Source organism: Lagenorhynchus albirostris, chromosome 3, assembly GCF_949774975.1.
Source record: "Lagenorhynchus albirostris chromosome 3, mLagAlb1.1, whole genome shotgun sequence".
Classification (NCBI taxonomy): Eukaryota; Metazoa; Chordata; class Mammalia; order Artiodactyla; family Delphinidae; genus Lagenorhynchus; species Lagenorhynchus albirostris.
In genome coordinates this window covers 107,172,852-107,193,558 of record NC_083097.1, presented here as the reverse complement: position 1 = coordinate 107,193,558, position 20,707 = coordinate 107,172,852, and the positions used below count along the sequence as shown (strand labels likewise).

At 36.3% G+C, this 20,707-nt stretch overlaps 1 protein-coding gene across 1 annotated transcript in view; it reads right to left on the bottom strand.

Moving 5' to 3' along the window:
• The window catches only part of ADAMTS19 (ADAM metallopeptidase with thrombospondin type 1 motif 19), a 281,951-nt gene that overhangs the window by 12,428 nt on the left and 248,816 nt on the right, over positions 1-20,707 (bottom strand). The window contains exons 20-21 of the mRNA XM_060146233.1: positions 19,635-19,839; positions 16,793-16,945 (exon numbers count right to left, since the gene is read on the bottom strand). Of these exons, the coding sequence (XP_060002216.1) occupies positions 16,793-16,945; positions 19,635-19,839 (358 nt within the window). The remainder of the gene's footprint in view (positions 1-16,792; positions 16,946-19,634; positions 19,840-20,707) is intronic.

Here is a 20,707-nt window from a genome sequence, read left to right as displayed (position 1 = left end):
TCTATTCCTAGAGGTCAGACATTGAGGATTTTTTGCATATGTCTTTAGTTAAATATTTGTTTGGTTCTACAGTTCAAACTATTTTTGTCCCTTTAATGAAAATGTTTGCATATAGTTACTGCAAATCAAGGAAATGTGTGTGGCAAAAATCAAGCAGAGTGCTTATGAATGATTAGCAGAGAACTGAATATGTTATGAAAGGTCATAATAATCCCCCCAATCATTTTTTATATCAAAGTACACACTGATCACCACAAAGATGGAATAAAAAAAAATGCTTTGCATTAAGAAGCAGTTAAACACAAAGTTTTGGGCACATCTGCAATTCTGTCAGTGCTGAGCCTATGAATCATAGGATGTTACAGAGGTGAAAAAGACTATCAAGACATTTCTATTTTATCACTATCATCCCAGTGAAACATCTTCCCACCAGGGACACTGTTTGGAAAGACAGTGATTGAATTTCCTTTTCAAATAAGATACTTTCCAGGTCTAGTCCAACAATTCTATGTCAGAAATGGATCAGGTCCTTCTGTGGCCATGTTAGAGAAGTGTGTGTTTTTGTTTTGCTTTTAATAAATAAACTCTTGATTTAAAACAGCACAGAGAGCATTATATAGCTACTTTTAACTTATTCCAACCTGAAATAAACCAAGTATTTGCTAGTTCACAGAGAAAATTCTTAAGTGTGCTTTGCTTCCATCTGCTGCTTTTCTTCTAGGTTAGATAACTGCTCCCTAACCTGTCAGGTATTCCAGCCAAATGAATTCCAGAAAATGCAAAAGAAGTCTGCCAGCTTCCTTGAACCTCAATCTTAAGCATCCTTTAGGCTTAAATAGCATGTTACTCAAATAAGGGTGGATTTACTTTTTAAAACAAAATCACATTTTTAAGTAGTTTGATATACCATACAGGAAAAGGTCAAGGGAGTCATATGTTTACATAAAATTTTATCAATTACCTTAATTTTCCTGGTGAAAGATAAGGTAGTTACTAATTTTTTGTGGTAAATTATATGAAACATTGTAGTTATAGAACCAGAGTCAGAAAAATAAAATGGGCCACAAGAAAATAAGTACAATGCTTACATGTATCATACATTTTTGCTTCCTTGTTGAAGAAGTTTAAGCAGTCATTTATTCAATAAATATCACCGCATGTCATGCAATGGTCTGGTCACTCAGACAGAGGAGTGAGAAGGGTAAAAGAATTAAGACAATCTTAACGAAACAGCAAAAATATAAGGCAATAAGTATTTGAGAGAAATTAATGTAGTCAATAAGTGCAGACAGATTCTGTCATTTATTGGGGAAATTAGGTACTTGAGCTGGCCCTCAAAGGACTTGGATGGTTGTAAAAAACATATTCTAGGCAAAGAGAAGTGTATAAACAAAGACATGGAAATTGTAGAAGTAAAAACTGCTCGGGCCTGAGCTTAGTGGAGATACTGAATTAATGAGAATAATGAGACAATTCTCAAAAGGTAGGTTAAGACCAGAATATAGAAAGCTTTGAATGCCAGAGTGAGTATCTGGTAGTTGACAGGATAGCCAATGACAATTCTCTGAAATTGTGTGAACTATAGGATAGAGTGGTGAAGCCATCCCCTTATATGGGGGTAAGAAAGTACATTAGATATTGTTACTCTAGTCCTGGTGAAAATATAAGAAGGACTGTAGTATTATATTGGGAGTGAAGAGCAACCCAGGCAAAACACTACCTGTGTATAGAAGAAAAAGTGCCAAGGATAGCTTCTACTTGGGTATCTGGGAAGATGGTATTAACATTTTTCAAGAAAAAGGAAATTGGGAGTGAGATATGGTTTGAGGAAATAAAATGAGGAATGCCACCGACACAGTCCTATAGCAGCTGACATTTGAGAATAAAGAAATAGGCTCCCCTCAACTCCTTCTGAGTTTCCATTTCATTGAACATTCTTAAGCATACTTTCTTCTCTTGTTTCTCACGACTTTTCCTCCTGTTTCTCTGAATATCCCTTTTTTTGGTCCTTTGCTAGCAGTTGCTTCTCTTCTCTCAAGCCTTTAAAGCTGGGAGTTTCTCAGGGCTGCATCTTTTCTTCTCCATCTATACTCCCTTCTCGGGCACGCTTATACTTTAAAATTTAAACACTGCCTAAATGTTGATGATTATAAAATGTGTATTTCCATCTCATTCCTCTCCTCTGACCTATCTACTAGACACCAGTATTTAATTCTTTTATGGGCACGTGAAACAGTCCAAAATAGAATTCATAAACCTTCCCCTCCAACTTGATTCATCTCTAGGCTTCCCTATCTCATATCACAGAACCATTACCCATACAAGTTCTTCAGACCAGAAAGCTAACGTGGGATTCCTCTTAAACACACGAACACCTCCCTCCTTCTCACCTCTCCACAGAAAATCAACCCCACTCCTGTTCATTTTAACCTCATAACAAATTTCTCAAAGCCAACCATTTTCCCCATCTCTACTGATACTACAATACGAATAGTCAGCATTTATTTAGCTACTATGTATCTGACCCTTTGCTAATGATTTTTCATAAATTATTTCATTTGGAATCAGTAACTTAACTGAACAGAAAATTCAGAATTCAAACTCAGGGCTGTCTGCCTCCATACACTGAATTATCTCACCAATTACCTAACTTATCAAATCCTCTCCCCTTCCTAGAAATTCTATAATATTCTCGTAGCATCTCTCTATATCCATGACATCAATCACTGTTGATACTGCAGCCTGAAAAATGTAAGTATGAAGAAAGTAAGAGATTTCTTTTAATTTCAGACAAAAACTATTAACCAGTTTATAAAATTAAAAGTTATATATGGATATGGTAGAATTATAAGCATAGAAGTTCCTTTCCTTCAATGTAATTCAGATAAACTGTTCTTTGTATATCTGTGCAGAAAAATTTTAATATGTATAAAAAGAATATATGTAAATATAGTTCACACTATATAACTCTTCTGCATAATATTTACATACTTAATAGTAGTTCTTGGAGAAATTTTCTTACCAGTATGTATATACAAATATATTTTTATAAAGTACAGTATTCTACTGTTTAAATACAGTATTTTGATTTATGTAACTAGTTAATGGATATATGGATTGTTTCTAAATTTTTGTTGTTCCAAACAAGGCTGCAATGAGCATCTTCATAAATGCAGTTAGCAAATTACTTGAGAATGTCTGTAAGCAAAAGCTATGGCAACAGAGCTGTTGAGTCCAAGAACGTGTGCATTTCAAAATGAGATATTTTTTTCACCTATCAAAATGTTTTTTGAAAAGTTTGAAAACATCCAGTCTTAGAAGTAGTATGGGAAAACATATGTGGAAGCAACAGGGCAGAATTCAGTAAAACAAACTTCCTCCGTATGTCAGCCCCTGGGTATCCCTCAACCCACTTCTCTCATGTTGCCTCTCTGAGCCCTGAATTTGTGTAAGTGTGTGTGTATTTATTTCTAAACAAGTTTGTTAGTTTTAATTCTTACCCTATATGGACTCGTACCTATTTTGTATATTGAAAATAAGGTTATATATATATATATACATATATATATATATTCTAATCTATTCTGCTGTTTGTGTTTTGTCTCCTCAGGTAGATCTTTCCTTTTTAAGTAGCTCAAAATATTTTTCCTTGGTCTATATACATCACTGAAACTGGATTACTTTTACCTGCACAGTTAGAGTATTTTGAAATTTAGAGAGACTTACAGTTGCTTTGGCACATTTTACAGATGTGGGGATTGAGGTTGGGGGGCCTAAGGAACCGCTCTTCTGCATTCAAGACCGATGCAGGTCTGCACTCTGGCTGTGCAGATGCTGGGGTACCACCCCGTCAACCTGCAGCAAAACCAGGGACCTGTTTGTGAAAAGATTTTCGCTTTCATTTACGTTTTGCATCCATATGATGCCTTTCTAACTAGCTGATCATTTGCATATTTGTTCTTGCATTCTATACAGGTCCTTCTCTGGGTGTCCTGGTGATCTGGTTATGTCTATCTCTGGATATCCTCTGGTATTTGATGAACATATACTTTACTACATCTAAGTAAAAAACACTCAATGCTAAGACTACTGATTTTAGATTTATAACAGTCATCAAATTTCATTATATTTTTATGTGAAACCCTTCCCTTGTTCCCACCTATTGAAGTTCAATATCCCCAAAATGAGTTTTCGCACGCTCCATGCTCCATCCCCTATAAAGGACATCAAGAGTAATTTTTAACTCAATGACATTTATTTACTGAATTACTTCTAGTTATGGTTTAGAAGGTGAAATTATAGATGCCCTGGTATGCAGCATAAAAGCACTGATATCATTATTTTAAGAATCTAGTGATTTTTCAAGGATCTATTAAGAAGACAGTATTTTTAACCCCTGTGGATTAAAAAAAATTACTTCTCTCACATTTTCCAATCCAAAGGATGTTAAAATTTATGATTTAATTATACATATACATGCACATATATATACATTATATATATATACATACACACACCCACTTACATACGTATACATGGACACTAGTCTCTCTAAATTATACATTTTCTTTAGATAGAAGACATATACACAAAGTATGTGTGCCTCATTCTTTTCAAGCTAATATATTTCTGCTATGTTCAATCGTATCAGCCAACTGCGTCTGACTACTTTGAGTAATCCGAATGCTTTGGAAATTCACTATTTTTATGTATCTGGGGCAACAGATACAACTCTCGAGAGATCTTAAAAATAAAAATGATAGCAATGCAAAATTGTCCCATTCTCTGGCAGTGCAAAGAGACAGAGACAAAACAATTTGATAGCCAACAGTTTAGGGATTATTATGCGTGCTTTAGAAGACAGCTATATTTTTTAGACAGAATGGTGAGTAGCAAGTTGGGTAAATGTTTGGTGGATGTATCTAAATGACATAATAGAAAGTTTTTCTTGAGAAAAAACATCTTACTTATCATTGAGTAATTTCTTTAGTATGAACAGCTTACTCAGAGATAAGTGAATTTTTAAAGTAGATTTTCCTATAATGCAAAACATCTCTGCTTTAGGATATCTTTGGATAGGTTTCCTCAATGTCTGTATGTTTAAAACCAAGGCCACAATCTTTGATTTCTTTGATTTACTGACTGAGCCAACAATGATAGAACTCAGTATGATAGATTCATATTTGATTATGGGATAGCTGCTCAAATTTTCCTGTCTTATGAGATTATCTATAACTATAAAAATGATGAGCAGTTATCTTTTCCAAATATCAACAGACTTGTAGATGTAATTAGAAAATAATTCTGAATAGAAATGCTAATCCATCCCAAGAACAGTTTTCTGAATTACAGATTATTTCTGTTTGGTTTCCAACTACAAATTTTCTCTAGTTAGAAAAAAATATTTACAAAGCTAGTCTTTGAAATTTAAATAATCTAATGTAAGCTTTCCTAAAGTATGTTACACTAAATAACAAACTAGCTACATGCTCTGTAAAAGTGATCCTTGGTAAAAGTAAAAAAGAAAAGTGAAATACCATAGCCTCTCTTTGAGATTTGCAGTGTACACAGCAACATTTTCTATTTTTACATTCTAGTAGGATATTTAAGTTGGTTATTTATTATTACTGCTAATTATTTATTTAAATTTGACTGGTAAATCCTTCTAACAAGTGATTGAGCTTCCCTCTACTAACCTGTAACAACCCACTTAGTTTAGTTGTATTAAAACCAGTGATCTATACATATCCTCATTTGGATTCTGGAATATCCTGCAAAAACCCACTTAGTTTAGTTGTATTAAAACCAGTGATCTATACATATCCTCATTTGGATTCTGGAACATCCTGAAGTTTATTTTAATTGGGTTGGGGTATATGCAGCACTGGGTCAGTCCACATATGAAGGAATCCATAGTCCTAAGGTCCTAGCCTAGCCACTGGGTAACAAGAAATCCCTCCTTTGCAATTTTTGGATCTGGGTTTTTTTGTCCCTTTTCATTTAATGCAGAAACACTAGGCTGCAGAGACACATGATTAAAAATGTGTTATTATACAGTCATTTTTTTTAGGATATTCCTGATTGCTTTGATCAAGTTTTGTTTCTTTAAATTTCCTCAACGATTCCTGAGTTTTCCTTCAGTGAAAAGAAACGTCTTCTGTGATTATTTGTAATTTCCTACCAATGGTAATAAGTCACAATTACCACTGTCCATGTTAATTGGAGGGACAAACTTCTGTGTAGAAAACTGAAGGCAGATCATCAGGCCAAGGACCCTATGAGATTTGGGAACAGCCTATAAACTTACCCAGAATTTTACATTCACATGGTCTGTCTCTCTAAGAATCCACCGTAACAAAGAGTAAGAAATGAAAGAATGTTTTTTTCAGGGTCATGTAAAATGGTACAAACCAAACCACTTGTATTGACTGCTGACCAATCTGGATAAAAGAAAAGCTCGAAATGACAGGGTAATAAATCTTCTATTTGTCTTTCTACACTTCAGTATGTCAGTAAAGAACCTTTCATGACATTGTTGTTTCTCTGATCATGCACTTGCCTGTTACGAATTGTTTTAACTTAAGAATTATGCAATATGAGACCACTTTAAGGTTATAAATCTTGGTTACACAAAGCACACTTACAGAACTGGTAAAATTTACATGATAATTTAAAAATTTTTTTGAGCTTCTGTTAAAATATGAGAGTGCTAACTACTCAGGAAAAGGCACACTTATTTTCCCATAGTTATTACAGAGTCCTAGGACAATATAATACATCAGGTAGATTTCAATACCATCTGAAGTATGTGTATTAAGAAAATTATTTTTACTAGAAACAATCCAGATACATGCAAGTCTTTCATAGTTACAAAAATAAATTATTAAGCAAGCAATATGGTTTATTTTGAGTTTTAGCCAAAACATTATTTTCAGAGAAAATGCAAAAAATTATTGTAAAATGCCATTTTGAGATCTGTAACTACCTGGAACTAGAAAATCTTCACTACAAGCATGATCTCAAAATAAGTAGAATTCCTATTAACTTAAATGCAAGTTTTATAGTTAGAAAACATATATTAGTTTGATACAATTCCCCTATTAGAAAAAAATACCTTAGTTTTTAGATTCCTCTTCTATTCAAATGAATATGCTGTAGTTTCCGTTTGCAGGATAAGTTAAAAATGACTCACAATACTGTAAGCTTTATATTTACTGCTTCTAAACAAAGTTATACCATACTATCTGTATAATTAAATCATCCAGAATTATTTCTGCTTCCAGCATTATTTTGAATTATATAATTACAAAGACTCATAATCTCTTATCCAAAAATCTATTAATCATGTCATAATTTGGTATGTGGCCAAAGCTATTCATTTCCTAGAATTTTAAAGGATTAAATTAAGTTCAAATTATAGTGTATGAATGGAATCTAAGAATTAACCAAGGATTTTGTGTGGTTCCAAGGTGTTTTGTTTGTCTTTAAAATTCACTTGAATAAGTATAAACCACTTGTTAATACTGCACAGAAAAGTTAACTCTATAAAAGCTTCATGAAGGACCAAATTCTGTGTAATAGATAAAACAACACTCCTTTATTTGCTCCTCTATTGGCCTCCAATAACGAAAACAAGAAGTTGTAGAAGTTCACATAAAGGCAGAAAGGTCAAGTTCAGCCAGAAAATATATGGCATATCATTAAACATAAGAGGCTATGTTATTTTTCAAATCAGTGTTCTCTGCTTAGGACAGCTTAAATGAGTAAATACAGACTTATAATGCCAGGAAACAGATGGGTCATGTTTTGCTCTCCCAGGAAAGACTCTAAGGCCATATCTATATCAAAATGTGGCATATGATTATTTCAATGGTTAACTCAAGCCAGAGCAAAGCAACCACATTGTTTTTGTCCTGTTTTTGCCAACTTTCTAGTCTCAATGAAATAAACACTAGCATTGTTTAATAAAGGCTGTATTATATCTACTTAGAAATCAGAGTTAACAATTATATGACGGGAGATTTTCTCTTTGAGTATATCTATAATTTTCCCTGTCAAGCTGAGAGCAATTTGCCCACTGTTTACACAAAACCACCAAAACATAAATGCTAGAAATCACATAGGCTGATACAAATGCAGTAAACAGTATAAGCCATATTCTTAGTAAGCCTCCATTTAGCTAGTATTACCTCGGCTCAAGTGGTCAATGGCTTTTAGTGCGAAAATCTGAGAATATACATATTTTAACTGATTCTCTAGTGATTCATCCATATTATTGAGGGAGGAGCAGAATTTCAGAGCTAGACCTTATGGATAGTCCATTGAATAATTCTGATTAAAGCCAACCCAGGGCTTAATATTAAGTCCATTTAGGTTTACCAAGTGTTTAAAAATATCAGTAGAATTTGAATGAAACTGACAGATTAGTTGACTTCAGAGGAGCATAGAAATCGACCCACAATTGCACCCATCTTGTTCCTATTCTTATTCCAGGAACACAGCTGATAAGAGTAAGAGATTGATGTGTTTCCTCTGCCCATGAATACTTTAATCACTGAAACTTATTAATAATCACAGCACTATTCCTTTTCTCTGTAATTATTTTGGGCTGGTCTTCATTTTAACATGAAAGTGATATCTTAGGAGTAAGACAGGAGGGGAGAAATCAATAAAGTTCACATGGAGCCACTGGCTTTAATTTGTGCATGCCATTAGAATCTGTTATGCTGAGAACTCAGTCATAAACGAAGAAGGAGAAAACAGCTTTAAGGAAAAGAACAGACATATTCATATAAAGAGAATAGAAAATGCAACATAACTGTATCTTCTACATAAGCTAACAAACAAACAAACACACCAACAAACAAAAGTTAAAAGTCATGGAGTAAGACTGGTTCAAGATGGCGGAGTAGAAGGACATGTGCTCACTCCCTCTTGCAAGAGCACTGGAATCACAACTAACTGCTGAACAATCATCAACAGGAAGACACTGGAATTCACCAAAAAGATAACCCACATCCAAAGACACAGGAGAAGCCACAATGAGATGGTAGGAGGGGCGCAATCACTATAAAATCAAATCCCATAACCGTTGGGTGGGTGACTCACAAACTGGAGAACAATTATACCACAGAAGTCCACCACTGGAGTGAAGGTTCTGAGCCCCACATCAGGCTTTCCAACCTGGGTGTCTGGCAACGGGAGAAGGAATTCCCAGAGAATCAGACTTTGAAAGCTAGCGGAATTTGACTGCAGGACTTTGACAGGACTGGGGGAAACAGAGACTACACTCTTGGAGGGCACACACAAAGTAGTGTTCATATCAGTACCCAGGGAGAAGGAGCAGTGACCCACAGGGGACTGAACCAGATCTATCTACCTGCTAGTGTTGGAGGGTCTCCTGCAGAGGCAGGGGCTGGCACTGGCAGGGGACAAGGACACTGGCAGCAGAAGTTCTGGGAAGTACTCCTTGGCTTGAGCCCTCCCAGAGTCTGCCATTAGCCCCACCAAAGAGCCTGTAGCCTCCAGTGCTGGGTCACCTCAGGCCAAACAACCAACAGGGAGGGAACCCAGCCCCACCCATCAGCAGACAAGCGGATTAAAGTTTTACTGAGCTCTGCCCACCAGAGCAACACCCAGCTCTACAAACCACCAGTCCCTCCCATCAGGAAGCTTGCACAAGCCTTAGATACCCTCATCCACCAGAGGGCAGACAGCAGAAGCAAGAAGAACTACAATCCTGCAGCCTGTGGAACAAAAACCACATTCACAGAAAGACAGACAAAATGTAAAGGCAGAGGACTCTGTACCAGATGAAGGAAGAAGACAGAACCCCAGAAAAACAATGAAATGAAGTGGAGATAGGCAACCTTCCAGAAAAAGAATTCAGAATAATGATAGTGAAGATGATCCAGGACCTCGGAAAAAGAATGGAGGCAAAGATCGAAAAGATGCAAGAAATGTTTAACAAAGACCTAGAAGAATTAAAGAAAAAACACTTAAAAGAATTAAAGAACAAACAAACAGAGATGAACAACACAATAACTGAAATGAAAAATACACCAGAAGGAATCAATAGCAGAATAACTGAGGCAGAAGAATGGATAAGTGACCTGGAAGACAGAATGGTGGAATTCACTGCTGCAGAACAGAATAAAGAAAAAAGAATGAAAAGAAATGAAGACAGCCTAAGAGACCTCTGGGACAACATAAAATGCACCAACATTCACATTATAGGGGTTCCAGAAGGAGAAGAGAGAGAGAAAGGACCCGAGAAAATATTTGAAGAGATTATCATTGAAAATTTCCCTAACGTGGGAAAGGAAATAGCCACCCAATTCCAGGAAGTGCAAAGAGTCCCATACAGGATAAACCCAAGGAGAAACATGCCAAGACACACATTAATCAAACTGACAAAAATTAAACACAAAGAAAAATTATTAAAAGCAACAAGGGAAAAATGACAAATAACATACAAGGGAACTCGCATAAGGTTAACAGCTGACTTCTCAGCAGAAACTCTACAAGCCAGAAGGGAGTGGCATGTATATTTAAAGTGATGAAAATGAAGAATGTACAAACAAGATTATTCTAACTGGCAAGGATCTCACTCAGATTCGATGGAGAAATCAAAAGCTTTACAGACAAGCAAAAGCTAAGAGATTACAGCAGCACCAAACCAGCTCTACAACAAATGCTAAAGGAACTTGTCTAAGTGGAAAACACAAGAGAAGAAAAGGACCTACAAAAACAAACCCAAAACAATTACGAAAATGGTATTAGGAATACATATATTGATAATTACCTTAAATGCTTCAACTAAAAGACACAGGCTCACTGAATGGATACAAAAACAAGACCTGTATATATGCTGTGTACAAGAGAACCACTTCAGACCTAGGGACACATACAGACTGAAAGTGAGGGGACGGAAAAAGATATTCCATGCAAATAGAGATCAAAAGAAAGCTGGGGGGCTTCCCTGGTGGCGCAGTGGTTATGAGTCTGCCTGCCGATGCAGGGGACACGGGCTCGTGTCCCAGTCTGGGAAGATCCCACATGCCACGGAGCGGCTAGTCCCATGAGCCATGGCCATTGAGCCTGCACGTCTGGAACTTGTGCTCCGCAATGGGAGAGGCCACAACAGTGAGAGGCCCACATACCACAAAAAACAAAAAAACAACAAAAAAAGAAAGCTGGAGTAGCAATACTCATATCAGATAAAACAGACTTTAAAATAAAGAATGTTACAAGAGACAAGGAAGGACACTACATAATGATCAAGGGATCAATCCAAGAAGATATAACAATTATAAATATATATGCACCCAACATAGGAGCACCTCAATACATAAGGCAAATGCTAACAGCTATAAAAGAGGAAAACGACAGTAACACTATAATAGTGGAGGACTTTAACACTTCACTTACACCAATGGACAGATGATCCAGACAAAATTAGTAAGGAAAGACAAGTTTTAAATGACACAATAGACCAGATACATTTAATTGACATTTATAGGACATTCCATCCAAAAAGAGAAGATTACACTTTCTTCTCAAGTGCAGACAGAACATGCTCCAGGATAGATCATATCTTGGGTCACAAATTAAGCCTTGGTAAACTTAAGAAAATTGAAATCACAGCAAGCATCTTTTTTGACCACAACGCTATGAGATTAGAAATCAATTACAGGGAAAAAAATGTAAAAAACAAATACACATGGAGGTTAAACAATACATTACTAAACAACCAAGAGATCACTGAAGAAATCAAAGAGGAGATCAAAAAATACCTAGAGACAAATGACAAAAAAACATGATGATCCAAAACCTATGGGATGCAGCAAAAGCAGTTCTAAGAGCGAAGTTTATAACAATACAATCTTACCTCAGGAAACAAGAAAAATCTCAAATAAACAATCTAATCTTGCACCTAAAGGAACTAGGGAAAGAAGAACAAACAAAACCCAAAGTCAGTAAAAGGAAAAAAATCATAAAGATCAGAGCAGAAATAAATGAAATAGAAACAAAGAAAACAATAGCAAAGATCAATAAAACTAAAAGCTGGTTCTTTGAGAAGATAAACAAAATTGATAAACTTTTGGCCAGACTCATCAAGAAAAAGAGGGAGAGGACTCAAATCAGTAAAATTAGAAATGAAAAAGGAGACATTACAACAGACACTGCAGAAATACAAAGCATCCTAAGAGACTACTACAAGCAACTCTGTGCCAATAAAATGGACAACCTGGAAGAAATGGACAAATTCTTTGAAAGGTATAAACTTCCAAGACTGAACCAGGGAGAAACACAAAAGATGAATAGACCAATCACAAGCAATGAAATTGACTGCAATTAAAAATCTTCCAACAAACAAAAGTCCAGGACCAGATGGCTTCACAGGTGAATTCTATCAAACATTCAGAGAAGAGCTAACATCCATCCTTCTCAAACTCTTCCAAAAAATTGCAGAGGAATAAACACTCCCAAACTCATTCTACAAGGCCACCATCACACTGATACCAACACCAAACAAAGACCACAAAAAAAGAAAACTACAGACCAATATCACTGATGAGTATAGATGCAAAAATCCTCAACAAATACTAGCAGACAGAATCCAACAAGACAAATAAAGGATCATACACCATGATCAAGTGGGATTTATCCCAGGGATGCAAGCATTCTTCAATATATGCAAATCAATCAATGGGACACACCATATTAACAAATTGAAGGATAAAATCCATATGATCATCTCAATAGATGCAGAAAAAGCTTTTGACAAATTTCAACACCCATTTATATAAAAACTCTCCAGAAAATGGGCATAGAGGGAACCTACCTCAACATAATAAAGGCCATATATTACAAACCCACAGCAAATATCATTCTCAATGGTGAAAAACTGAAATCATTTCCTCTAAGATCAGGAACAAGACAAAGATGTTCACTTTGGCCACTATTATTCATCACAGTTTTGGAAGTCCTAGCTACAGCAATCAGAGAAGAAAAGAAATAAAAGGAATACAAATTGGAAAAGAAGAAGGAAAACTGTCAGTGTTTGCCCATGATATGATACTATACACAGACAATCCTAAAGAAGCCACCAGAAAACTACTAGAGCTAATCAATGAAACTGGAAAAGTTGCAGGATACAAAGTTAATGTACAAAAATCTCTTGCATTCCTATACACTAACAACGAAAGATCAGAAAGAGAAATTAAGGAAACAATCCCATTCACCACTGCAACAAAAAGAATAAAATACCTAGGAATAAACCTACCTAAGGAGGTAAAAGTCCTGCACTCAGAAAACTATAAGACACTGATGAAGGAAATCAAAGATGACAGAAACAGATGGAGAGAATACCATGTTCTTGGATTGGAAGAATCAATATTGTGAAAATGACTATACTACCAAACAAAGCAATCGACAGATTCAATGCAATTCCTATCAAATTACCAATGGCATTTTTTACGGAACTAGAACAAAAAATCTTAAAATTTGTATGGTGACATAAAAGACCCCAAAAGCCAAAGCAATCTTGAGGGGAAAAAACGGAGCTGGAAGAGTCAGACTCCCTGACTTCAGACTATACTACAAAGCTACAGTAATCAAGACGGTATGGTACTGGCACAAAAACAGAAAGATAGATCAATGGAACAGGATAGAAAGCCCAGAGATAAACCGATGCACCTATGGTCAACTAATCTATGACAAAGGAGGATATACAATAGAGAAAAGACAGTGTCTTCAATAAGTGGTGATGGGAAAACTAGACAGCTACATGTAAAAGAATGAAATTAGAACACTCCCTAACACCATACACAAAAATAAACTCAAAATGGATTAGAGACTTAAATGTAAGACTAGACACTATAAAACTCTTAGAGGAAAACTTAGGAAGAACACTCTTTGACATAAATCACAGCAAGATCCTTTTTGACCCACCTCCTAGAGTAATAGAAATAAAAAAAAAAAATGGGACCTAATGAAACTTAAAAGCTTTTGCATAGCAAAGGAAACTATAAACAAGACCAACAGACAACCCTCAGAATGGGAGAAAATATTTGCAAAAGAATCAACAGACAAAGGATTAACCTCCAAAATATATAAACAGCTCATGAAGCTCAATATTAAAAAACCATACAACCCGATCACAAAATGGGCAGAAGACCTAAATAGACATTTCTCCAAAGATGACATACAGATGGCCAAGAGGCACATGAAAAGATGCTCAACATCGCTAATTGTTAGAGAAATGCAAACCAAAATGACAATGAGGTATCACCTTACACCAGTCAGAATGGGCATCATCAGAAAATCTACAAACAACAAATGCTGGAGAGAGTGTGGAGAAAATGGAACCCTCTTACACTGTTGGTGGGAATGTACACTAATATAGCCAGTATGTAGAACAGTATGGTAGTTCCTTAAAAGACTACAAATGTAATTACTATATGAACCAGCAATCCCACTACTGGGCATATACCCAGAGAAAACCATAATTCAAAAAGACACATGCACCCCAATGTTCACTGCAGCACTATTTACAATAGCCAGGTCATGGAAGCAACCTAATGCCCATCGACAGACAAATGGATAAAGAAGATGTAGTACATATATACAATGCAATATTACTCAGCCATAAAAAGGAACGATATTGGATCTTTTGTAGAGACATGGATGGACCTAGAGACTGTCATACAGACTGAAATAAGTCAGAAAGAGAAAAACAAATATCATATATTAACGCATACATGTGGAATCTAGAAAAATGGTACAGATGAACCAGTTTGCAAGGCAGAAATAGAGACACAGATGTAGAGAACAAACGTATGGACACCAAAGGGGGAAAGTGGGGTGGGAGGGTTGGTGGTGTTGGGATGAGTTGGGAGATTGGGATTGACATATATACACTAATGTGTATAAAATAGACAACTAATAAGAATCTGCTGTACAAAAAAATAAATTAAAAAAAATTTAATAAGAAGTTATGAAGTAAAAAAGAACATTTACTAGAACTATCCATTACTTTCCTTACTCACAAAGGCTCTTCTAGCTAGGTAGCAATGTACTGATAGTAACATAACGAAACCAATTCAAAGTAATTCAATACAACCTATTTAAAAATTACATACATGTAAATTGTGGTAAAATTGAAAAAAATTTTTTAGGCTAAGCACAGAAAACCAAAATCAATGTTTTCTATGATCTCCCCAGTTAATTTTGATTTTCCTTAAGATTTGATGAGAGGCCACAAAATAGGCATATTTATTAATCAATTATAATAGTATTTGTCATGCAAATAGGATTTGCTAGCCTTATTTCCATATGCAGCAATGTTGGACAGCTTAGAGTTCTGGGTCATAAATTACAATAAAACCTGGATCTTCTGTTTTTTGCAATGACAATTTTTTTCTTTTTTTTTTTGCGGCACACGGGCCTCTCACTGTTGTGGCCTCTCCCGTTGCGGAGCTCAGGCTCCGGACACGCAGGCTCAGCGGCCATGGCTCACGGGCCAGCCGCTCCGTGGCATGTGGGATCTTCCCGGACCGGGGTATGAACCCGTGTCCCCTGCATCGGCAGGCGGACTCTCAACCACTGCGCCACCAGGGAAGTCCCAAATTTTGTTTCTTATAGTTAACTAGGAGTTAACAACATTTATCACTTAGAATATTTCTATTAATTAATAATGTTGGAAAAATATTGCATATCTATTCTAGTAGTTTTTTTTTCTTAGAGCAGAATTATTTCATTTAAGGAAAACATCTAGAATTTCATTAGCCAAGATGAACAAATGCAGTTTCTACAACTGATAGGGAGGAATAGGTGATCCTCCCCACACCCCTCCAAGGAGTACTTTCATTTCCTCAACCTAGTTTAAACCTTCAGTGCTGAATGAAGTGTCAACATAAAAATAGCTTGAAAACAATGGTGTTGTCTATTCTCCTTATTTCACTCTTATGGAAACAAAGACACAGAGGTATCTAATGAGGGAGTCCTAACCATCCCCCATGTTTCTTAACTTCCAAGCCGTGCCCTTCTCTATCACACTATAGTACTCTATTTTCCTCTTGTAGAATTGGGAAACATAAACCCTGAACATGAAAGAAATTATTCATGATTAGTTTGGAATTCTCTTCTGTCTAAAAGTTGTTTACTCTGAAGTGTGAGATTTCCCTATATGGTTCACCAGCTAAAAGCTGTATGGACTGGGCTGAGTATTTCCTAATTCTGTAATCAGGGATTGATTTACATTGTTGACAAATGCATCCTTTAGAATCCCAACATAAACTTTAAATGTTCGAAGTTGTGGAAAGAGTATAGTGCACTGAGAACTCAGATATGATGTTAATACGCAAACTTTGTTGGAGAGGAAAGGCATGAATAATCATAAGAAAATAGATTTTAAATGTCATGAATTTCTTGTTGGGCAATAACGAGGAGGCCGGCTAACCACAGTGTACTGTACAACGAAAACATTTCTTCCAGAATGTCCTTTAGGGTTATTTATGAATAGCTACCACTCGCCCCTCCGTGCTCTGGCAGCCACCATTTTTTTTCCAGTATTTTACACATTTTATCTTACTTATTCCTTAAAACAGTTTTATTGCGATTATGACCATAGACAGACAGGCAGGCTTTGAACCTGGGTATTTAATACTCTACCTCCATGATCTCTATTCTCTATGCCTCCTAAACTTCAGACTGTATGGCTATAGTACCCAGGACAATGCTGACATTAGTGAAACTCAATACTGAGAATGTACAGAATGATTCTTACCTTAGACCAGTCACCCATTCGCCACACATAGCATTTGGAGTAATCCTCGCAGTCCTCAGCCTCCCTGGGTCTGGTGGAGAGGACACATTTCTTTCTGGGGTTAGTACACCTCACGGTCCGATGACGTACGCCCTTGCCACACTTCACTGAACACTGGAAGATAACAGCGGAGAAGTGTGGATAAAGCTGGTGATTAAGAGATACAGACTGATGATCAAATTACGTTAGGAATTGGTTCTCATCATCTCTCACAAGCCTATCACCCACATAAAGGCCAGAATGAAGGAGAAGGAGAAGGAGAAGACCAGGCTACAGCCCAGCATCAGAGGCCAGGTGGAGCTTCAGTATAGTGCTGGGGTGAATGGGTTTCAGGAACACAGGACCATTACTACAGACAGTCCTGTAACACAGGGATTGTTTGTGAAAGACAAATAATAAACAATGATCAAAATGTAAAACGCTAAACCTGACTGACATCAATTTTTTGCATATAATTATATAAGGAAATTCATTTTATTTTTGCTAAGATTTAGTTTGTTTTAGCCTTAAATGTTTGTGAAAAATGACAATTTCTAAGAGAATATCATTTCTCAAAACTTTTCTTAAAGCTACAACAGAGAAAACATAGCAAAAACAAAACAGTTGCTTTACATAATTATACACCCCTAGAAATAATCATTCTCAATGGCTATATGGATTGAAAATATAATTCAGTTCAAAATAAGTTTAGTTCATTTCATGAATAATTGATGCTTGACTGACAGTGTGACATAACAGGTATGAAGCATGTAAGATGTAACTGACCATACCGTTTACATTTATGCTCCCCATTATGGAATATGTATAAAGCTTCCCAGTTTTACAAAGTTATGCATCACTGATTATCTGGACACAGGAACCAAAATGGCATTGGGTGGGAGACGGGAGAGGGAGGGAGGGATGAGAGATATAGCAAAACTTGACAAGCTAATTTATATCTGTGTCTAAAAAAGGTCCAAAGAAAGAGCTGAAGGTATGCACTTAGCAAGAATGTAGTAGAGGAATAACCATGCAGATTCCAGTAGTTGTCTTCCTGAAAACTTAAGCATAGAACTCCTGAAGTTTTAAATACAATAATATTTGCACAAATGCGTCATTGTCTCATAATTTATGGTTTGCATTTGAATATCCTGAGCCTTAAGGTGGACTACATGTGTGATTTGGCATTTTAAGGTTTACGTTTTTATTTTTTGCAATCAAAACTAACCTTGATCCATAAACTCAATTTTTATATTAAATCAAGACAAAAGAGACATTTTTAAAATTGGTACATTGCACTGACCTATTACTTCTCCTACCTGGTGCCAAAAATCTGTATGGTAGGATATTTCTGACCTATTTCCTCCTGAAGAGTTTGTAGAAATGCTAGTTAGGCTGAAGGAAGTGTATTTCTGTTTTCTCTGATGTTCACATGAGTCTTTTCTCCAGATTGTACTCATCCATTTTCATGTAAAATTGGACAATCCATTCATTCTCAAAAGTACTCATTACAAATGAGGAAGAATCTATGCCAGAGTGAGATATAGCTTAGAAAAGTAAGACAAGAGAAAGTCACACTATTTGCTAGTGTGTCTTTTTTGGGGGGGTTGGGTTAATTGAAGAATATTCCCAAACCTCATTTTCTAAGCTACTTTATCCTCAATTTTCAAAGGAATGGCTACTTATTGCAGCCTAGCATTTTCTATTTGTCATTTTTATATCTTAGCTAATATTCTGAAATTAAGCATATTTTGCTCTGGGTGTGTGTGCACACATGTCTTTGTGTATACATATGCGTATAGAGGTGTGAGGGTGTTTATGTGTGTGTGTGTGCATGCACGCACACGCTCACCTAAAATGTTCCAGAGCAGCTAGTAAATATAAGTAATGACTGGTGTTATCATAAGAAGATATGTATCATGATAACAGAAAATAAGCATACAGTTTGGCATGGAACAAAGCTGCAGGCTACATACTACATGCTAGTGGGTGTATGGTGCAGTGAGCCTGGCAGCATTGGGTTCAAATCCTAGCTCCAACACTAAGCAGGACTTTGGGTAAACTATTTAATTTCTCTGAGCTGTAGTATTTCACAAGGGTGAAACTTAACTTTTTTGCATTGCTGATTAAATATCAACAAGATACTAAATATGAAGTAAGAACAGAATCCCTGCTCACAGGAAATGACTACTAAATGTTAATGTCCTTTCTTCTCCTTTCTCTTCTAATGCTCAGGAATGTGAGTCAAATGTGTATTTTTTTTAACATCTTTACTGGGGTATAATTGCTTTACAATGGCGTGTTAGTTTCTGCTGTATAACAAAGTGAATCAGCTATACATATACATATATCCCCATATCTTCTCCCTCTTGCGTCTCCCTCCCACTCTCCCTATCCCACCCCTCTAGGTGGTCACAAAGCACTGAGCTGATCTCCCTGTGCTATGTGGCTGCTTCCCACTAGCTATCTATTTTACATTTGGTAGTGTATATAAGTCCATGCCACTCTCTCCAAATGTGTATTTTCATATGTGTCCACTAAAGAGTATACTCATGGTAAAGAAATAAAAAAGCTGGATTCTAAAATGTATATAATATATGCTCTTGATTACGTTACAATAGCCACAGAACAAAGAATAAATCTGTTTTTTCCTACTGTCAAAATTACTTATAATGAATGTATTCCTTTTATTACCAGAAAAACCAATAAATGGTGCTAAAACTGCCATGCAGAGAGACTCTGAACATGATAAAACATGAACTTATATAGGCTAAGAGTAAGAAAATCAGAGGGAAACGGAGAAGCATCAGGGTGGGTACCGCACCTCGGACCACACGCCCGCCTCCCACACGGTCATGCAGTCCTGGCCCTCACAGCGCTGAGTGGAGGCCGGCTTGGGCCCGGCGCAGTCCCTCTCCTGGGCTCTCATCAGGGTTCCATTGCTCAGCTGCTTGGTACAGGCCACTTGTCTGCTCTGCATCCCTTTTCCACAAGTTCGTGAACATGGGGTCCATTCTGTCATCATCCATCTAAAAGTAAAGCAAGAGTCACTGAGACAGGTTAAAAGATATCTACTTACTACATATTTTGACATGGATAGAATTAGCAGAATGTTTACACAATAGATTTATACCTTTTTTTTTTTTTTTTTTTACTAATATTTGAGGTTTCCTAAGACCCTAAGACACCCAGGCTTTCTATTGCTTCTCCACACTTCTCATCTCAGGGCCTTGCTCTTATTAGAATCTCAAAGGATGTATTAGACTCCGTCCCTGTCATGCTGCACACTTTGCCTGCTGCTGCCCGTCACGTCATATTGCCATACTGAGGTACCTAACAAGTATAAAGTTGCTAATATACATGAGTTGATCCTATTCTTTGCATTTTCAATCTTCATAATAACCCTACATATTAGGTACTACAACTATCGTGGCCTTTTACAGAAAGGGAAACCAAGGCAAGGAGAGGTGTAGTAACTTACCAAAGGCCACAGGCTGTGGAGTCAGAAATTGAAATCAGGTTGAAGACTACCTCACAAAAATACATGTGCAGGTATTTGCAACCTAACCTTGCACCAAAAGCAATTAGAGAAAGAAGAACAAAAAACCCCAAAGTTAGCAGAAGGAAAGAAATCATAAAGATCAGATCAGAAATAAATGAAAAACAAATGAAGGAAATGATAGCAAAGATCAATAAAACTAAAAGCTGGTTCTTTGAGAAGATAAACAAAATTGATCAACCATTAGCCAGACTCATCAAGAAAAAATGGGAGACGACTCAAAACAATAGAATTAGAAATGAAAAAGGAGAAGTAACAACTGACACTGCAGAAATACAAAGGATCATGTGAGATTACTACAAGCAACTATATGCCAATAAAATGGACAACCTGGAAGA